The 21021-nt window shown below is 36.8% G+C and overlaps 2 protein-coding genes across 16 annotated transcripts in view; both read left to right on the forward strand.

Moving 5' to 3' along the window:
- Positions 1 to 12453, forward strand: part of PIAS2 (protein inhibitor of activated STAT 2) — a 95699-nt gene extending 83246 nt beyond the window's left edge. For 9 of the 15 annotated variants that reach the window (XM_060121855.1, XM_060121853.1, XM_060121858.1 and 6 more), the window contains 2 exons: positions 3246 to 3283; positions 5974 to 12453. In XM_060121855.1, the coding sequence (XP_059977838.1) occupies positions 3246 to 3283; positions 5974 to 6156 (221 nt within the window). In that variant the 3' untranslated portion in view covers positions 6157 to 12453. Of the gene's footprint in view, positions 1 to 422; positions 518 to 3245; positions 3284 to 5973 lie in introns of those variants that run through there. The other 6 variants (XM_060121852.1, XM_060121862.1, XM_060121866.1 and 3 more) reach the window with 6 other exon arrangements.
- Positions 12454 to 14777: 2324 nt separating this feature from the next.
- The window catches only part of ST8SIA5 (ST8 alpha-N-acetyl-neuraminide alpha-2,8-sialyltransferase 5), a 119990-nt gene continuing 113746 nt past the window's right edge, over positions 14778 to 21021 (forward strand). The window contains exon 1 of the mRNA XM_060170431.1: positions 14778 to 14862. The gene's annotated coding sequence lies outside the window, so the exon portion shown is untranslated. The remainder of the gene's footprint in view (positions 14863 to 21021) is intronic.

The following is a 21021-nucleotide window of genomic DNA, read 5'->3' on the forward strand; positions in this document are numbered from 1 at the left end:
ACTAATATCCAGGGCTGATATTTAGCCAATATAAGCCAATATAGTGATACTAATTATTAAAATGTTGAAAGGCTTTCTTATCAGTTGATAAACAGAATAGAATAGGAACTGTTGTACTTTAGAAGAGTTACCAGTTTACCGTCATCTATGAATTATGTAGCAGTTACTACATCTAAGTAGTTTAGTTTTTACTTTGGTTTTACTGTTAATATGCTCTTTTGTAATTAGTAATTACTTTGGGGATTTTTTGTGCATAATTTTTATGTAATTAGTCATACTGTACAGAGTTTTGATATTTATAAGTTTAATAATTTATAATAAAATATTAAATAGAACACCAAGAATGGAGAGATGACAGACTTTTAATACATTTCTTAACATTCCTTTTAAACATCATAAACATGAATCTTCTGAATCTGCAGGAGAACAAAGAAGAAATGATATTAATAATGAACTGCAGCTTGGAACATCTTCTGATACTGTGCAACAGTGAATGCAAAATAAAACATAATTTGTATTTATGGAATGGAAAACAGCTTGATTATTTCATGAAAAAATATGACTGCCTTATTATTGCTAGTGCCATATTTGTCAGGTGGGAATAGTGCTCAAAAGTTGTATCATTAAAATTTGAAAGTGCTAAACATTTACATATTTAATCATGTAGGAGTTATGTTTTGTTAAAGTTCATGGCTCAAGTAAGGAGAATGTGTTGTTATTAATAAGATATACAGAGTCAGTTTCACATGAAGAAGCATTTAAAATCTAAAACGACAATTTTATCAGTATTGACAAAAGCATTTAGAATGTACCATCAGAATTTTTAGCACTGCCTGCTTTTTAGTTAAAGATGAGCATTTTCAACTGTGGAATACTTAGGAGGGCCTAAAAATACGTCAGTACAACATATCATTGCAGTTCAAACTTACGGTGAAATAAGAAAACAGCATTTTACTAAACTTAGAAAATAAGGCAATAACATTTGATCACTGTTCATGAAATGTCATCTATTTCATGTAAGGGTTTTAATAGTCTGTACTTACAAAGTAGAATTGCAAGACATTGTTTGTAATCTTTTTTTAATAGGAATAACATCTGAAATACTATATCGAACTTCATTGTTACTGTTTGAGAAAAATGGTTTCAGTGAGAAATATTTACATTAAAAACATTATTGAATTTTGTGTATACAGCATCTGTGTAATGCTAGGGAGACAATGGGTTTCAACCAAAATTTCAGAAAAGTTTCTAGACATTTTATTATGGCATTGTATAAGTTACCATATTCAGTTATCCCTGGATGAGGTGTCAAAAGATATAGATCAAACAAATCTCTTAAAATGTTTTATCAGTAGACTATATATCTACTAGCACACATGAAATAATCATCAAAGAGAATTGCAGTACATCTGAAGAGATGGGAATTGAAATAATGAAAATATGGAGACACTTGGCACCTCCTCGATGGGCAGTCTCCAGTGCTAGAACTACAAAAGCAGCTTGAAAATTATATCAAGCCTGTGTATTTATTTAAACTGAAGTTACAAAATGGGAATAAACTTTAGAAAATGAGCATTTTGAGTGATTTGGCTTCAATACACAATATTCCAACAGAAATAGCAACACTTTCTGTAGCTTTATAAAGAAATTTTGATATTCAAATGGACTGAGTTATTCAACAAACATTAAAAGTGATTGAATATTTGAAATTAAATAAGCTTTTAAAAGCAGAAGTTATTATATAAATAATGTTATATACCATTTGAAGCAAAACAAAATGAATACAATTAAACCAATAAAATGATATGCAAATAAACTCTTTTTGTGACGTAGTCCATAATAGAAATGTTGAATGTATAAAACTCTGAGAAGGTGTTATAAGGGCTAGACAAATTGTGAATTACTGTTCAGCTGAAGCAGAGAGAGGATTTACTGGACAGTATCATTAGTGTGAAGAGAAACTTTTTGCTTATTGAGATATGTTACCTACTTAGTATCAATTTAATGGGGAGCTCCTTGGAAAAGTTTGTTGTGATTCCAGTGTTGGCTCAAACCTTGCTGTATCATATAGCTAGTGATAGGCATATGAAATGAAAAATACCAGCAGTTTTCAAAAATGCTTTAGAAATTAAATGACTTCTTTCAAATGATTGGTGCTACAGCTTGTATTACTTGATAAGTATTTTTATCATACCCTTATTTAGAGATTATCAGGGAATAAATATACTTTAACATTTTGATTTATAAATTTTTCATACTGGTTATTAAGTATTTTAAATATTTCCCACTAATATTCTCTCTTTAGAGTAACAGTCTAGTATTAGAGTACACTCTGTATGATTATTATACTTGAGGTGACATTGAATACCAGCATATAAAAATTCACAGAATGGATAGAAATTGGCCCATCTTAGTAATGTACACCTAATATGTGATTTTTTATTTTTTTTTAATGTTTTGAAATTCAGTCAAACAGAGGTCTATGGGGACTGACCTTGAAGTTTATTGCTAGATTTTTCAGACCTGAAATATTTTATTATTTATTGTTATAACTTTAATATTTCAAAATGGTATTACTGGGCAACGTTTTACCACAGTTCTATTTCAAAAGCATAACTGGAGAATCCCAAAGCTTTGGTTTAGAAAACTGCATTAGCTTATAACCCAGCAAACCTTGGTAAGATTTAGCTTGTTAGTGAGCAGCAGTTAGCAGGTGCTTGCTTTGTGCAGCACATTGAACTGTGTACTGCTACTCTTGTTGTGGGAACCGGGGAACAGAGCTGTCCATGAAATAGACATTTATCTGCCTAAGAAGTGATATTTTAGATGAAGCTCAGTGTGGTGTATTTCTAAAAAATAAATGTGAAGTACCTTAAGAGTCTTAAGTATGGTTTTTTAATGGTCCGAATCCAGATCGTCATCTTTTCATTTTATTGCTTCTCATTCTGCTAAGTGATAAAGGGGGGAAAGTTTGCTTTGACTAGTCCTATTTATCTGAAAAATTTTGGACTGCCCCCTTTAAGTCTCTGGGAGGCGGTTTTTCTAGTTGTTTTGTTAGGAAATATGTTCATTTTTGGGTTTTATCCACATAAATATCCTGATTGTGGTATAGACCTTCCCTATGGCAGAATGGTAAGACCTTAACCCAAATGTTTTATGACTTAAGATAAATAAAAAATGATTTAGGGAAATAATTCTTGTCTCCAACATATGAGACAACTATTAACAGAACATTTTTGTTTTAGGTTTGGATTTTCTTTCCCTTATTCCAGTTGATCCCCAGGTATGTATCCTGAATTTAAGCAACTAATTTGTATTTGATTGTTGGTTGTGTCATACTAACTAAAAATGACCAGTTGCATAAAATCAGGACAGTCAACTCTCAGTTACTTAAATTGATGGAAAGGAAATACTATATAAATATTTCACAATTTTACTTGAAGGGATGAAGTTGCTAGTTCTCAGTTTATTATATTTTGGCCTTTAATACTGGAAGTTTAAATTATATTTTATTTAGTTTAATATAATCAGTTGGCATTTCTTACGAGCATTTGAGTGATTAAAATGAGGGGAAGCAGTGCTCAATGACTGGAAGTTAAAACCTTATAGAGATAAGTTGTAAAACACTTGCTCTATACATAGAAAATAGCTGATGCTGATTAAACAGACTGAATCATTAGCTTGATTCTTCCTTGTTTTTAAAGGCAATCAGATTCAGACTTTGGAGATGCCCTAATCTAAAATTGCTATAAACCAGTCATTCCTGTTTTCTTTGTCAGAGATAAGAAGCTCTAGTATCCCAGCGTCCCAACATGAAGACCTTGCAATGAGTGTGGACTCCACTGATAAGGCTTATAGCAGAGGCAGAGCAGAGGAGTAAAAGGCATGGGAAAAGCTGAAGGGAAGAGCAAAACAGAGAAAGAGACTTTGAGAGAAGTGTTCAGAGTAGGGAGGGATAGAGGACGAGCCATGCACCACTGCTTTGTAGGCTGCTCAGAATCAGCTAACCACAGGTCTTGTATCAGCTTCCTGGTTCAGTACTCTGTATTTGATCACATAAACAGCACTGGAAATTTGGGCCCAAGGTAACAGGCACAGAATGAGGAGTTTCTTCTTCTCACCCTGAGTTGACTTTGTTACAGCAGTAAATTCTATAGCAAAATATCTATCTGTTTTTTAAGGAAATAGATTCTTCAGGCTTAAAGTATTACTGTTTTTAATGTGAATCATCCTTTTTTAAATAATGATCTTTAACCTAGAGGATTTTGATTTTATAGGGCTATTTAGCATGCTTGGTGTCAGGCTAACTTGTTGCTAAGCCAAATGAAGGGTGAGGTTGTGCTTTCAGTTTTCCTTGAATCCTCAGATTTGTTCTACTTTACCTCCACATTGCCCCCTTAATCCCTGTTATCCTTATGCAGATGTGTTCAAATTACACATAAAGGCTACACAGTTAGATTGGCTGCAACCTGAGTATTGTAAGATTTCAAGATGTAGAGGCTATTGATAGCAGGACTGTAGTATCTAGCATTCATTATACAAATGAAGAAGGGTACCTTTTTACTCCTAGGTGGTCAGAAACTCCCTCAGAGGTAGTAGAAATAAAATGTTAACTTTCTGGGCTTTTTCCAGATTCTTGGCTCAATTTTAGTGGAAAATTAGAAATTGATTTTAAAGAAGTTTAATACCTGACAATGCAACTCTCTTTAGAGGTTCTTAGAAGCTCTTTAAGAACTCCCCTTGAATGTCTTTGTGCCTGGCATTCGTTTTGTTGATGAACCAAGACAATTGTCCATCCTAAACATTAAGTTACTTTTTTAAAAGGCACCCTGAATTTTAGTTGTTGCCCTTCCACTGACTGGCAGCCTTAAACCTGGTGCCGTTGTTCCCATTTTATGGTCTTTTAGAAGATCATGTAGTCTAAACAACTTCAGTTTTAAATTTCTGTTTTTAATATCTCTGATGATAGGCTGAATAATATATAGAATTGATAATATTGATCGGATATCCTTACTGATCTTCTTTCATACAGTCAATCTAAACATAGACTTAGGACCTCTCTTGTAATGTATACTGGACCTCACTTATCTCACTCAAGTCAGTGCAGTTGTCTCTCACATAAAATATTCTATGGTGATATAAAGCTTTTAGCTCTTGTCTCCCTCTGTTCCTCCAGGTCAATATTAGAGTACTAAACTCAGGTCGGAATTAGTTTGGGAATCAGCAACTAAGATGTTAAAGAAACCAGAAATTTGAACAGTTGGAAGGGGGTGTCAAGCAAGCATCTCAAAGGAAATTAGATTAGATTAGATTTCCTTTAAGATTTATTCCAAAATTTTGTGAGTACCTGAGATAACTCTCTCTCTGAGCATCCCGTGGTAGTTAGCTACCATGTAGTCTCTATGTTAGAATGTATGCTATCTTCTAATTACACAGGTTCTGTTACGTGTATGTACAAAGGAGTCAGATGCTGCCTTCCCGCTGATCAGTCTTAACATTATTCCTTAAGGGTCTGATTAATACTAAATTTTGAGAGAATTATTGAATTTTGCATTAGCATTTTCCTTAACACCATTAAAAATAAGTTTATTAGCCTTTTACAGTGTGTTTTAAATCTGGTATAAATACATTTAGTGAGCAAATTCTTTTTGAGATTAAGTATGAGCCATAATTTTGGGGCCAATATTTAGTATTAAATAACTTTAGTTATTGTTGACATTTTTGTACTACTACATATTTGGTCACAAATTCTGTGAGTTTTGAGACAATCAGGAATATGCTGCACTCACAAAATAATGTAAAATGTTAAAATTCATGCCACCTTCCATACAAAGATGTGAAGTTTTGAGAAGTTTTTAAGTCCCACTGAGATTTAAATATGTGGCTATCACTTGTGCATATCTAACAATTTCTAGTCTCTATATTTAAAATCAATGTAGCCTCTTCCTCATCGACATCATTGTTTGTTTCAAGCAGTACTGTCCTCCTATGTTTTTGGATAGTCTCACCTCACCCTTAACAGCAAGCAGTACGTCTGTCACCACCACCAGCCCCCATGAAAGCAGTACTCATGTTAGTTCATCCAGCAGCAGGAGTGATACAGGGGTCATAACCAGCAGTGGAAGTAACATTCCTGACATCATCTCATTGGACTAAAGGAGGACTCACTCGATTCTAGGAATCATTCATTAAAACTGCTGTTTCTTGGATCTCTGGTCCGTGGAAGCTATTTTTTTGGTAACGATTACTTTGATATTTATTCGAGTGTCAAATGGATTCTTTTGCCTTCTGAGAGATGAACACAGATGACTGCAGCAAGAACCACATGACATGCAAGGATTTTTCTTATTCATGCTGTACTCTGAGCATCAGATACATTCAGCTGTAACTGCATCTTCTTGAGAGATGGATTTCAATTTCATATGATACTGGTTGGATTCTACAAATCAGTTAAAATTTTTTTTGTTGTAATAAACAGCAATAAAGTTATGTAAATATTCAAGTAAACTTTTTTCTAATTAAAAAAAGAGTAATCAGTGATTCTGAAATGACAAGTTTTGTTTAATCTGATGTGAAGGAAAAATATATGGAAAGAAGTTACGTTTGCCGAATGAGCCCTTTCCATGGAGATTTGTTCTATTTCGTTGAAGTAATGAAGTCTTGATAAGTGGCCAAAGCTTGGGTTCCACTTTTCTCCCCGATTCCATCAAAGAAAAATGGCCTTTGTGTTAAGCATTTTCCCCTGGTGGTTGTTTACACTTTGGTATTGTGTGCTGATGAATGCAGAGTGAAGTTCTGGGATTTGGCTTTTCTTTATTATTAGTGATTATGTTGAAGAAACCCTATGCAGAGTCTTCCCTGATGTAATGTGTGTTATTTTGGTAATCATACATTCTTATTCTAGAGGTTTCTATAAATTGGGGGCTTACCTTCTCAAAAAAAAATTCCCTGCAGCCATCAAATGAAATGTTTTTAGATTAAGGTGTGGGCTGGAATGTTTGTTAGAATTTTGTTCACACTGTCTAGAAATATTGAGAGGTTGGAGGCAGTGGAAGAACAGATTTAGGGGCGGTGGGAATAGCAAAGTTTAATTTCTTCCTAAGAACTTCTTTTGCTTGTTTATTTTACAGGATAATGTACAGATCTGTGTTGAAACTTTTCAGTTTAGTAACACAAAGAAAGTATGTTTTAGATGTCATTTTTCTCATAGCAGTGATTTTCAAACTTAAAGAACAAACAGTAGCAAGGGGATAGGGATGGCATCAGATTTCCCTTTCCTTTTTTTAAAAGGAACTCTTTCCTGAAGCCACAAAAGACAAAACAGAATTAGAAATGTTTGAATATAAGAAAGGTTTGAAGAGGAGAGGATGGGCCTGAAACCCACTTTGAAAACCACTCTCTTACTGTGTGTTTGGTTTTAAAATCTCTCAGAAAACTGTTTTACCCTTAGAGAAACATTTTTATCCAAATTTTATACTTTCCTTTGCTTTCATTTGGCTGCAGAATTTTGAGTTCTGAAGGACTTAATACTTCCCTAATATTTAGCTTTCTCTTCTTAAGCTGTATCTACTTTAAAAATAAACCTGTGTTAAAAATGATTAATCTAACTGATTTCTCAAGCTGAAGTGCCCAGATGAAGAGTCCACCAATTTAAGTTAGGATAGGGAACAATCTGGGTTGCTGCAACTCCAGGGAGCTGACTTGTCACTGCTTGGTTTTTCACACCTTCTCAAGTTTTCATGCCGCACCCCCCGCCCGCCCCCCCCCCCGCCGCCCCTGTGCTCTTTTTGTACTCATTTAATTTCATGTGATTTTCTACATCATCCCTTCTTTGGCTGCATTATCCCCTTAATGTATTATCCCTTTTGGAGAGTTATAAGCATGGAAAACGAACCTGAATCTTCTTGCAGTAGTTGCATCATAGTTGGCAGTTTTACCTTCTTCGTCCACGTTACAGTCCTTTGGTCCAGATACAGAATTTCTTCCTAGTAAAATTTTATGTTGCTGCTCTAAATATGGATGCAAGTTCTGTTAACTCTGTAATCAGATAGAAAAAATAACCTGATTTGTGTGGTATAATTTGTTAATAAAGAAATGCTGTATATTTGTTACCATTTTGTTACCCTTTAGATGCTCAGAGACCCTCCCCTCCCCAGTTTAACCAACAGTTTTATCAGGTAAATGAAAAAAATTAATAGAAATTAGTTTATTTACTTGGTTCTTGTAAATGGTACCTCTGTGCTTTTATAGTTGTGCTTTGTTTCCTTTTCACTGTTTTATGTGAACAGTTTTATTGTTCATTTTTGGTGCTTTACACTGAATTACATAAATTTTTAATTTATCTCATACAGGCGACTAACATTTTTTAAAATATACTTTTAAGTTTATAATCTTAAAATTGAGACTTTTGTGTATGTATATTTGAAGGTGAGTACTTTTCTTTATGCTTTTGGCCCTGTGACAACAACATGCTTATTAAGCCACTGTCCTTTTTTCAGAATGGTCACTAAATATTTTTTATTGAGGCTCTGATTTTATAGCAGTTTCTTTTACTAGTCCAGATATCTGCTCAACCAAGTATAATTCAGTCTCAGAGGAGGTCATCTATAGCTGTTACTTAGATGTCAGCCAACCAGTGACTATGTTTAAGGAAAGGAACTGCAGTTATTAGTCTCTTACAAACACTTAGCCAACCTGTATTTTTATCTTTATTCACATAGAAATGTTAAAGGATTTCCTTGCTTTGGTAACTCGTGACAATGTAATGGGTGCTGAATGTAGCTTCACACCTAAGGTCTGCTTACATTCACTGACTTTCTGACCCTTAGGTGAGCCGCTTTAGGATTCTGTTTCCATTTCTGCCCAGAAGGTATAAATTCTTTGCATCTGTCATGGAATAATTATAAAGGCCAAACAAAACAGTAGAATCAGGAAAGCTAGAATGAAAATCATGATTTGGGGAAAGGGTGTGAGTATAAATAAGGAGATCCATAACTCTTGGTATAAAACAAGTTTCCCTAGGGTAGACACTTAAAGAATTTGAAGAAAGGTAAGATGTTGGATTTTAGATGAATGATATTCAACAGAGACTATTCTGACTTTGGATTCTGACCTTTGAACCATTCTGCCTTCAGACGAGTCTTGGACATCCGTCATTTAGTAACTGAGTTGTCTGCTTTTCTTCTGCCAAAAAAGTATTTATTGTTACATTTTGTCTTTTTAAGTAAAGTTGAATTTTATAAAGCATTAGTTCTCAGCTTTGTCTTTCATTTCTCTCTAGCCCCCAATGGGTGTAAAAAAAAAAAAAGTCTCTCCCCCACCCCCAAGTAAATGCTTTTATTTTCCTAATCTTTTTCATCTTGGAAAATGTAGAGCAGTATGCCATTTAAACTTGGGTCTGACATTGTATTTTGTGACCGTGGATCTGTGTCTTGTGGGAGCATGGAATTGTCATTTAGGTTGGTGATTGATGTCTGAACCTGATTCACCATCTTTTCTGCTGCAGTTCTACACGAATATGGTGAAACTTGTGGAAAGAATTTAATACTTCCTCTGCTTTTTTAAGAATGACTGGTTTGTAAGCCCCTGCTTTTTTGTTGTTAAGAACCACGCTCCAATTCCTAGGAGAAACAGATTAGGCTAAATATAAATGCCCATTCTTTAATGCTTGCCTGACTCAATAATGGTTTTTTTCTGTTTATGTTTGGTAATACATGCTTATTGCGGGAAATCTAGACAATACAGAAAAGGGGGAAAGGGCACTTTACTGTTTTTGCATATTTCTTGCCAGTCTTTTAGCTGCTTGTCTGCGATTTTACATAGTTTCATTCATTCTCGGTATAATTTGTGCCTTGATTTTTTTCTCAATCTACAGGCATTATTCCATGTCATTAAAAACTATTCTGTATGGATGTGCCATGCTTTCTGTTACCTTGCCCTGTTGGACATTTTAGGTTGCATCTCATGATGCAGTGTTACAGTTCATGTCTTTGTGCATAAATGATTTCCTTAGAATAAATTCCTAGAGGTGAATTTCTGAGTCAAGGATGTAAATACTTCGTAGTTTTTGATTCCTGTCATTTTTCCAAGTGGTTTTACTAAGTTATACTGTAACCATTTGGTATGAGAAGAACTGTCTAACCATAGTTTCCAAGAATATGTGCTATTTAGCTCTATGCAGACATCTGCATTAAGACCCTCCACCTTCTGACCTTGGTGAGCTGGGGAAACTGATTTGGAGATAATGGGCAGAGACTTTCCTGGAATATCTCAGTTTCAAATATATGTATCTGATATGTTCCAGAAACACCTACATAAGGATATCCAAATGATTTTTTACATAGTTTTACTTGCACTATGAAGCAGCCCATTGTTACACTACATTTTCTGTTTTTAGTTAGAAAATCTTGCCTTTTCTTAAATCTTTTGTGCCTGGGGCCAGCCCTTGGTAGCCAGCTCTCTTTTTTTTCCTCTTCCTGTAGGCTCCATTTTGGCCTTTCTGAGCTCCCCAAAGCCAGTAGGATCTTCTGAGCCAGAGGCAGTCCAAACCAAACTGGAAGAGTGGTAAGGCTGAAACAACAAAAGCAGAGCTAAGCTTTGCTTTTTCACTTTGTCTTTTTGTGTTTTCAGTCCCATATTGGTGTTCTCAGGGCCGCTCTGGGGAAAGAAAAGCAGATTGCTATCTTCGGATGCTCAAGGTATTATTTTCTTGATTGGCATACCACATTTCCCAGGCTGCTTTTTCTTTTTGAATGGATTTGAAGGCTGCTTTTGTGTTCTCAAAGCTCAACTCTTTTTATGTGAAGAAGAGTGTTGTTGTGTTGTAAAATATCCCTCTTATTTTGGCCTTCATCAAACTATTCAACAAATATTCAACGTGTTTTGTAAGTGTATGTGGGGTAGAGTAGTATAAAAGATCTGGTCCCATACTTCAAAAGGGTTATAATCAAGTTTTCAAAGCTCAGGAATTCTTACCTACTAACAGACATGCTAAGAACCTTACAAAAATGTCACATTCCTTACCATGGTCCTTCAAAGGAAAGTAGTATTATCTCTGTTTTGCAAAGGAAGAAACATAAATTTCGCAGTGGACTTGGCATCCTGAAACAGACGTACCTCCAAAGCCTTCTGACTAAACTGAAGTGGCACTAATTAGGTAGGCTGTTTGGGAGACTGATACGGTAATCTAGACATAAAATTATGAGAACTGATTTCAGGTGATGGCCACAGGAATAAGGAAGGAGGGGGTGCTGGAGCCATTTCAAAGGAAGACTCAAGATTCAGTGTCTGAGTGGTTATAGGAGTAAGGGCTGAGTCCATTTCTCAAGCCTGGGTAACCAGGATAATGGTGATATTACGAGACAGGAGGCAGTTAGACTGGACGTTAGTCATTTAGGGGAGACAGTGGTGAGTTTGATGGGAAGGGTGAGATTTCAGAAAGGGAGTGTCCAAGAAGCTTATCTGTTCTGCAGTTGTAAGTGCAAACTTCCCTTGTCCTCCGTTTTCACCTTCACTTGTCTCCCTTCTATATGTATTCTAGTCACTCCCAATTGCCTACCCTCCCTCTCTCCTCCCTAATCCATGCTTGGCTGCATGTCGTTCTTTTGATTTTTCTCTTGACTGCCTTGCCATAACCAGTTCGGCTGTTACCTGAAGGCCTGCCGTAGCCTGGAGCTCTCACCAGTGTGGGCTGTGTCCACACTCCATGTATCTCAGGAGATGGTGGTTGCTGCCCTTCCTCTCTATTGTAATGTCTAAATAATTTCTCCCAAAGCTTCTGACAAAAATCTGCCCCTTTTGCAGCCTATGCCAAGAAGTTATACTATCAGTTACCTCTACTCTTGCCACTGGTCACTCCTTTGATTTCCTGAAGGCCTCACTTCCTAACTCACAGCACGCTTTGCCATCTCCGATTATTTCGTATTCTCAGTATCTTCAGTGTTCTGGTGGATGATCCAACGCCCTGGCCAGTGAGATTTTTGGTTACCTCACCTTCAACATTTTCTTCCATTGAAACTCCCTACCACTGTTTAACCCTTCGTTTTCTTTGTACTTCTTGTCCAACTTAGACTCCTTCATTATCACAGCCTTCCACATGTCCTCAGACCCAGTAGAATATACAGATAAGTGAATAGGGAGATTACAGTGCAGTGGTAAAAGGTACAGGGTGCTATAGGAGCACACAGATAAAGAGAGAACTAAGAATGTTCAGGATAGCTAGAAATTTGCTAAGTAATATTAAGAGAAGTATGTAAGATATGAAAAGTCTTGTAAAATAGCAAGAAGTCATTGAGTTTTCATGATCATTCACAGTAATGAGCGTTTCTTGAGTTTGATATGATTATCTCCATTCTACAAATGTGGAAACAGATTCTGAGAGGGTAAGTGACTTGCCTAAGGTCATGTAGATCGTAAGCGGGGAGCCAGGCTTCATACCCAGTTTTTAACTACCTTCTCAGAGAGGCCTTCCTTGACCATTCTACCTAAAAAGGAGGTGTTTCCTAACTATTCTAATCTTACCACTGTTTATATCCTATATGGCAGATAGCACAACCTGTGTTTATTTTATGTATTAGTTTACTGTGTATTGTCTGTTTCCCCTGCTACTAGATTGTAAGCTCCATGAGGGCAGGGGTGATATCTTAATTTCACTTGCATCCCAGAGCCTAACATGGTGTGGCGCATAGTAGGTGCTCAATAAATATTTGTGAATGAAGAAATGGTGGATCGTCCTTTGTATTTGACTTACGCTGACTGTGGAAATCACTTGATACCTGAGCAGCAGGCATTCACAAGGGAGGGAAACGAGGAGGCAGATGGATGAAAGATGCTGGGGATTTCAGAGGAAGTCAGCAAACTGACCTAATAGACTCTGAAATCTCAGGGGCAAGGGCCTGGAATGGGGGATTGGTAGGGCAATGCACAGTGGGGACAATAATGTGCGAGTAGGTGTTTTATTAAACCTGAAGGCCTAAGTGACCCCTCGTAGACTCAGCCTACTGTATATGTAAGGCTGGAGAAATTCTGCATGTAACCTCTGTATTTTGTACTAAGGACCAAGTCATCTGGGTCAGCTCTACTGCTCTGAGTTATGCAATACAACTGTAGGTGTAAACATTCTAATTTATCATCTTTAGTCTCTCAAGGCTAACAACTTCACCTAAGTCATTGGACTCTACTTTGTAACTGGAACAAGAATCAGTTCATTTGATGTCTCTGAAGTCATGCCCACATGACATTGGACCAGCTACAGGCTTGTCCTATAACATGGGTAGTACTGAAACCATGGTAGTGTAAGAGCTCATCCAAAGAAGTTGATGAGTGAGGAAAGAAGAGAACTAGACAAGGAACACAGGAAGGGGATTGAGAAGGAGTAGCTGAGCTACCACAGAGGCCAAAAGAATGTATTTCAGGGTGTTTAGTGAAGCTAAAAGCTCTCATACGGGCTTCCCTGGTGGCGCAGTGGTTGAGAGTCCACCTACCGATGCAGGGGACAGGGGTTTGTGCCCCGGTCCGGGAAGATCCCACATGCCGCAGAGCGGCTGGGCCCGTGAGCCATGGCCGCTGAGCCTGCGTGTCCGGAGCCTGTGCTCCGCAACAGGAGAGGCCACAACAGTGAGAGGCCCTCGTACCGCAAAAAAAAAAAAAAAAAAACTCATACCATATAAAATGTACCTATTTAGAAAAAAATTTTAATTTCAGAAACACCATATTTGATTGAATCTAAGGCATCTTTACATATACAAAGAAAAATCTAAACTGTGGCCCATTCCTTTCAATCATATTGATCATAAGAGGTAGTTATTAAAATGTGGGGGAGGATGAATATGCATATTAGAATTTAGGAATTATGGTAATCTATATCTTCCTTTTGCAGTGCATTGGTGAGGGTAAATCTAGGTTGCAGTGGGATGAGGACTACAGAGTAATGAAGTGAGCAAGTGCAGATAACTCAAAAATTGGCTGTGACGAAGGGTGAGGCTGTAGCAATAGAATTACGTGTGGTTGAGGGATTTTTTTTTGAAGGCAGGAGAAACTTGCATCTCATTTAAATGCTAATTAGGATAGTGGGGTAGAATCAGGAGAGAGGGGGAGGTGAAAATGCAGTGGTGCAGGAGGAGTTGGCCAAGATCATTGGTACACCTAGGTTCCTGAGGAGGGAAGCTGGCATCCATATCACAGGCAGATGAAGGAATGGGCATGGACATGGGCATGTGTGTCATTTGGGTAGCAGAGGGTTTAAAGTTTTCACCTAATGGTTTTGCTCTCACATCTTTGAGAACCAAGTGATGTGGCAAGTTCCAGAAGTGGGGTGGGGGCCTGAGAATGGAGGTAGGTACAAAGACAGCAGAAATGGTTTGAAATGGTGGTCCTAGAGAATGGGAAAGAATGGACTAGAAAAGAACAGCAGTGAGTTGGACACCATGGACTTACAGTGGCATCCGTCTGGAGGACTATTCTTCAACACTGCTCATTGGTAAAGCCTACTCAGAGTTGAGTTTTTGTCAAGTGGGTGCAACAGAAGAAAGAAAGAATATTTTGAGCATGCTGGCAAGTAGCTGACATGATGGAATCTTAGTTGCCATCACACTCCTGAAATGATTCTTGCTGATGTCAAAATGTGCACATAATTGCCAAGTTCCATGAACTTGACTTTTACTAACTTCAACATTTGCATTTGACCCAGTACCTTCCATTCCTTGATTTTTGTGACCACACAATTCTTTTTCTGTCTCCTTCAGGAACTCTTTTTCTTATCTCTGCCCTGGAAATGTAAATGTAGATGAAACCTTGCTTGGTTAGCTGCCTTTCCCCAGCCACCTGACCCACACTGTTTGGCACACTCATCTACTCCGCTAGAATGTAAGTTCCATGAGGGCTAGGATTTTGTTTCTTTTGTTAACCATACTATTGCAATTGTCTAGAATAGCTTTTACTTTCAACCTATGTCATTATATTTGAAATGAGTTTCTTGTAGACAGCATATTGTTTTGATTTTTTGGTAGCAACTTGATTGAGGTATAATTCACATGCTGTTTTAGTTTGCTAGGGCTGCTGTAAATTCCACAAACTGGGAATGACTTAAACTTAACAGAAATGTATTTTATTGCCATCTGGAGGCTACCAAGTCTGAAATCAAGGTTCAGCAGTGTTGGCTTCTTGTACAGGCTTTGAGGGAAGTCTGTTCAAGGCTTCTCATTTTGGCTTGTAGATGAACATCTTCACCCTCCATACATGGCTGTCTCTGTGTTCAAATTTCCCCTTTATAATAAGGATATTAGTCATATTGGATTAGGGCCCACCTTGATGACCTCATTTTAACTTGATCACCTCTAAAGACCCTTTCTCCAAATAGGGCCACATTCTGAGCTACTAGGGGTTAGGACTCCAACATATTTCTTTTGGTATGGTACACAATTCAACCCATAACACATGCAGTTCTCTTGTTCAAAGTGTACAATTCACTGGTTTCTAGTATATTCACAGAATTGTGCAACTATCACCATAATCAATTTTAGAACGTCATCCTTATGCCCCACAAGAAACTCCATACCCATTAGCAATCACATACCCCTAATTTCCCCATCCTCACACCCTTCAGCACTAGGCAACCACTAATCTACCTTCTGTATATGTAGTTGCCTATTCTGGATATTTAAGATAAGCTGAATCATATAATATGTGGCCTTTTGTGACGAGCTCATTTCAGTTAGCCTAATGTTTTCAGGGTTCATCCACATAGCATATATCAGTACTTCATTCCTTTTTCTGACCAAGTAATATTCCATTGTATGGATGTACCACACTATCCAGTTGATAGACATTTGGGTCGTTTCAACATTTTGGCTTTTATGAATAAGACTGCTATGAACATTTGTGTACAAGTATATGTATGGACATATGCTTTCCTTTCTCTTGGGTTTTTTTATTGTATTTTTCAATCCTAAAATTTCTGTTTGGTTCTTCTTTTTCTTCGCTGAGACTTATTTTTCCAATTGTTTCGGAATGTTTGTGATTGCTTATTGAAGCATTTTTATGATAGCTGCTTTAAAATCCTTTTCAGATCTGATTTTAACATCAATGTCATCTCAATGGCATCTGTTGATTTTTAATTGAATCTTGGACATTTGGGGTGTTATGAGACGAATTTATTTAAGTCTTCTGTTTTATCAGGCTTCTTCTGGCTTTGCACTGGTGAGACAAGGGGAGTGTCTCAATACTTCTAGATGTAGGTGTAAGTCCAGATTCCCTCCTCGGCCTCCACTGACACCCCAAGGGGTAGGAGAACCTCCTTACTGCTGGGCAGAGATAGGAGTACTGGCTCCTCGCTAAGCAGGAGCCCTCCTCCTGGTTAGGAAGGATAGGTTTGCCTTGTTACTGTTCCCCACATGGCCTTCACTGACACCAAGGGGAGATGGTTGGGCTCCTTACTGCCAGGCAGTGGTCAGAGTCCTGACTCTCCACTAGGCCTCCTCTGATACTAACACAGCACAAAGGTGGAGCAGGTGGGGTTGGAAGTCCAGGTACCCCACATATTCTCCACTGACAGCGGGGTTAGGATGAGGCTTGGTAACGCCTGGCAGGTATGACAATCTCACTCAGCCTTCTCTGACCTCACCCCCCGCAACCAGAGGGGAAGGGTACCTTGTTACTTCTGGGCGAGAAAAGAAGTCTAGGCTTTTCACTCGGCCTTTGCTGATGGGTAGGAATGGGGCTTGAAATTTTTCCTGTGGTGGTTGACTGGAATGATTAATGTCTAAAATATTATCGAAAACACAAAACCCTAAGGTATCAAGGTGTTTTGTTTTCTCAATTAAAAGGCCATATAACAAGTGTTGGCTAATAGAAATCTCTAAGGAAAGAGTTCTGCAAATTGCTAGAAGTGTTTTTAAGAAGCTATCGGGTAAAGAATTAACAGTGGTTAATCCCGAATAAGCTGTGTATTCAGTTAGTCTGTTGTTCATATGGTATTTCATTGTTTTTTGCAAAGTTCTTTAAATTTCAATGAACCCCTTGTTGGTCACAGATTCTGAACAGTTAACCTGCTTGTGGTTTTGTCATCTCCTTCTTGCTGGCAGCCATGGCAGAAGGTGAATGATATCAGAGAAGGATTTCCTGGGTGGCGAGAGCAGGAGAGAACAGCTTTTCTGAATACAAAAGTAATACACATTCATTGTAAATGAGTGATTATTGATGTAGGTGGGCTAATATATACCATATTTTTTTCCTGTTTTCTATTTGTTGCCCATGTTCTTTGTTTTTCTTTCCTCTCCTCTTTTTCTGCCTTCTCTAGTTTTAATTGAGCATTTTATATTATTCCATTTTTTTCTTGTCAGCATATCAATTTATTTTTACAATTTTTCTTTCTTTCTTTTTTTTTTTTTTAGTGTTTGCCCTTGAGTTGGCAATATACATTTACAACTAATCCATGTTCTCCTTCAAATAACACTGTACGGGTAATGTAAATATCTTACAACAGAGTATTCCCAACTCCTCCCTCCATCTCTTATGATATTGCTGTCATTCAATTAATTTATAGCTATAATCACTGAATGTTTTGTTGCTGTTATTATTTTTAACAAACTGTTAAAATAAGAATAAGGAAAATAAAAGATTTAATTTTACCTTCATTTACTCCTTTGATGTTCTTCCTTTCTTCATGTAGATCTGAGTTCCCGACCTATATTCCTGAAAATTTTCTTTTAACATTTTTTACCATGTAGGTGTACTGTCAGCTAATTCCCTTTGTTTTTGTTTGTCTGGAAAAATTTTTATTTCTCCTTTATTTTTGAAGGATAATTTTGCTAGATACTGAATTGTAGGTGGTGGATTTTCCCTAACACTTTAAATAATTCACTACACTCTCTTATTGCTTACATGGTTTCTGAAAAGAAACCCAATGTAATTCTTATCCTGACTTCTCTATAGGAGGATTTCTTTTTCCTTTGGTTTCTTTCAAGAATTTCTCTTCATCTTTTACTTTCTGCAGTTTGAATATGATATGACTAGGTGTAGATTTTTTTTTATTATTTATCTTACTTGTTCTCAGAGATTTCTGAATCTGTTGTTTGGTGTCTGCCATTAATTTTAGGAAATTCTCTGTGATTACTATTTCAAATATATCTTTTCCGGATGTATGCCCAGGAGTGGGATTGCTGGATCATATGATGACTCTGTTTTTAGTGTTTTAAGGAGACTCCATACTGTTTTCCATAATGGCTGCACTAATTTACATCCCTACCAACAGTGTGGGAGTGTTCCCTTTTCTTCACCCTCTGGTATTCCCATTATGTGTATGTCATAACTTTTGTAACTGTCCCACAGTTCTTGAATGTTTTATCCTTTTTTTTTTTCTTTTTCTCTTTGTACTTCAGTTTTGGAGGTTTTTATTGACATTTCTTCCTTCAAGTTTACTGATTCTTTCCTCAGCCATATCCAGTCTGTTGATGAGTCCATCACAAAGGCATAATTCATTTCTGTGATAGTGTTTTTTATTTCTAGCATTTCTTTTTGATTCTTTCTTAGAGTTTCCATCTTTGTTCTTATATTACCTATCTGTTCCTTCATGTTGTCTACTTTTTTCATTAGACCCTCTACCGTATTAAGCATAGTTGTTTTAAATCCCAGTCTGACAATTTCAACATCTCTTCCATATGTAGGTCTGGTTCTGATGCTTGTTCTATCTCTTCAAATTGTGTGGGGTTTTTTGGTAAATTTTTAATTGAAGTATAGTTGATTTACAATATTGTGTTACTTTCAGGTGTATAGCAAAGTAATCCGGTTATACATATATATGTATGTATATTTGTTATTTTAAAAATTCTTTTCCATTATAGTTTGTTACAAGATATTTAATATAGTTCCCTGTGCTATACAGTAAATCTGTGTTGTTTATCTATTTTGTATATGGTAGTGTGCATCTGTTAATCCCATACTCCCAATTTATCCCTACCCCCACCTTCCCCTTTGGTAACCATAAGTTTGTTTTCTTTGTCTGTGAGTCTCCTTCTGTTTCATAAATAAGTTCATCTGTACTATTTTTTTTAGATTCCACATATAAGTGATGTCATATAGTATTTGTCTTTGTCTGAATTACTTCACTTATTATGGTAATTTCTGTGTCCATCCATGTTGCTGCAAGTGGCATTATTTCATTCTTTTTTATGGTTGAGTAATAATCCTTTATCCATTCATCTGTTGATGGACACTTAGGTTGCTTCCATGTCTTGGCTATTGTAAGTAGTGCTGCTATGAACATTGGGGTGCACATATCTTTTCAAATTAGATCTTTTGTCTTTTCCGGATATATGCCCGGGAGTGGGATTGCTGAATTGTATGATAACTCTATTTTTAGTTTTTTAAGGAAACTCCATACTGTTTTCCATAATGGCTGCACTAATTTACATTCCCACCAACAGTGTGGGAGTGTTCCCTTTTCTCCACACCCTCTCCAGCATTTATTATTTGTAGACTTTTTGATGATGGCCATTCTGACCAGAGTGAGGTGATAACCTCATTGTAGTTTCGATTTTCATTTCTCTAATAATTAGCAGTGTTGAGCATTTTTTCATGTGTCTGTTGGCCATCTGTATGTCTTCTTTGAAGAAATGTCTGTTTAGGTCTTCTGCCCATTTATTGCTTGGATTGTTTGTTTTTTTTGTTATTGAGCTGTATGAGCTGTTGTATATTTTGGAAATTAAGCCCTCATTGGTCATATTGTTTGCAAATATTTTCTTCCAGTCCGTAGGTTGTCTTTTCATTTTGTTTATGGTTTCCTTTGCTGTGCAAAATCTTCTAGGTTTGATTAGATCCCATTTGTTTATTTTTGCTTTTATTTATATTGCCTTGGGAGACTGACCTAAGAAAACATTGGTACGATTTATGTCAGGCAATGTTTTTCCTGTGTTCTCTTCTAGGAGTTTTATGGTGTCATGTCTTATATTTAAGTCTTTAAGCTATTTTCAGTTTATTTTTGTGTATGGTGTGAGAGAGTGTTCTAGCTTCATTGATTTACATGCAGCTGCCAGCTTTCCCAACACCACTTGCTGAAGAGACTGTCTTTTCTCCATCATATACCCTTGCCCCCTTTGTTGAAGATTAATTGACTATAGGTGGGTGGGTTTATTTCTGGGCTATCTATTCTGTTCTGCTGATCTGTCTGTCTGTTTTTGTGCCAGTACCACGTTGTTTTGATTACTGTAGCTTTGTAGTATTGTCCGAAGTCTGGGAGGGTTATGCCTCCAGTTTTGTTCTTTTTCCTCAGGATTGCTTTGGCAATTCTGGGTCTTTTGTGGTTCTGTGTGAATTTTAGGATTATTCTAGTTCTGTGAAAAATGTTATGGGTAATTTGATAGGGATCACATTAACTCTCTGGATTGCTTTGGATATTATAGCCATATTAACTATATTAATTCTTCCAATCCAAGACCATGGGATATCTTTCCATTTCCTTGAATCATCTTTGATTTCTTTTATCATTGTTTTATAGTTCTCAGCTTGTGAGTCTTTCACCTTGTTGGTTAGGTTTATTCCTAGGTTGTTTTTGTTTGTTTTGTTTTTTGATGCAATTTTAAATGGGATTGTTTTTGTTGTTGTTTTGGGTTTTTTTACTTTCTCTTTCTGATATTTTCTTGTTAGTGTAAAGAAATGCAAAATATTTCTGTATATTAATCGTATATCCTGCTACCTTGCTAAATTCATTTATCAGTTCTAATAGTTCTTATGTGGAGACTTTAGGGTTTTCTATATAGAGTATCATGTCATCTGCATATAATGACAACTTTACCTCTTCCCCTCTGATTTGGATACCTTTTATTTCTTTTTCTTGTCTAATTGCTGGGGGTAGGACTTCCAATACTATGTTGAATAGAAGTGGTGAGAGTGGGCACCCTTGTCTTGTGCCAGAATTTAGCAGGAAGGCTTTCAGCTCTTCACCATTGAGTACTGTGGGTATGCTGGCTGTGGGTTTGTCATAAATAGCTTTTATTATGTTGAGGTATGTTGGGAATTCCCTGGCAGTCC

Source organism: Lagenorhynchus albirostris, chromosome 14 (assembly GCF_949774975.1).
Source record: "Lagenorhynchus albirostris chromosome 14, mLagAlb1.1, whole genome shotgun sequence".
Classification (NCBI taxonomy): Eukaryota; Metazoa; Chordata; class Mammalia; order Artiodactyla; family Delphinidae; genus Lagenorhynchus; species Lagenorhynchus albirostris.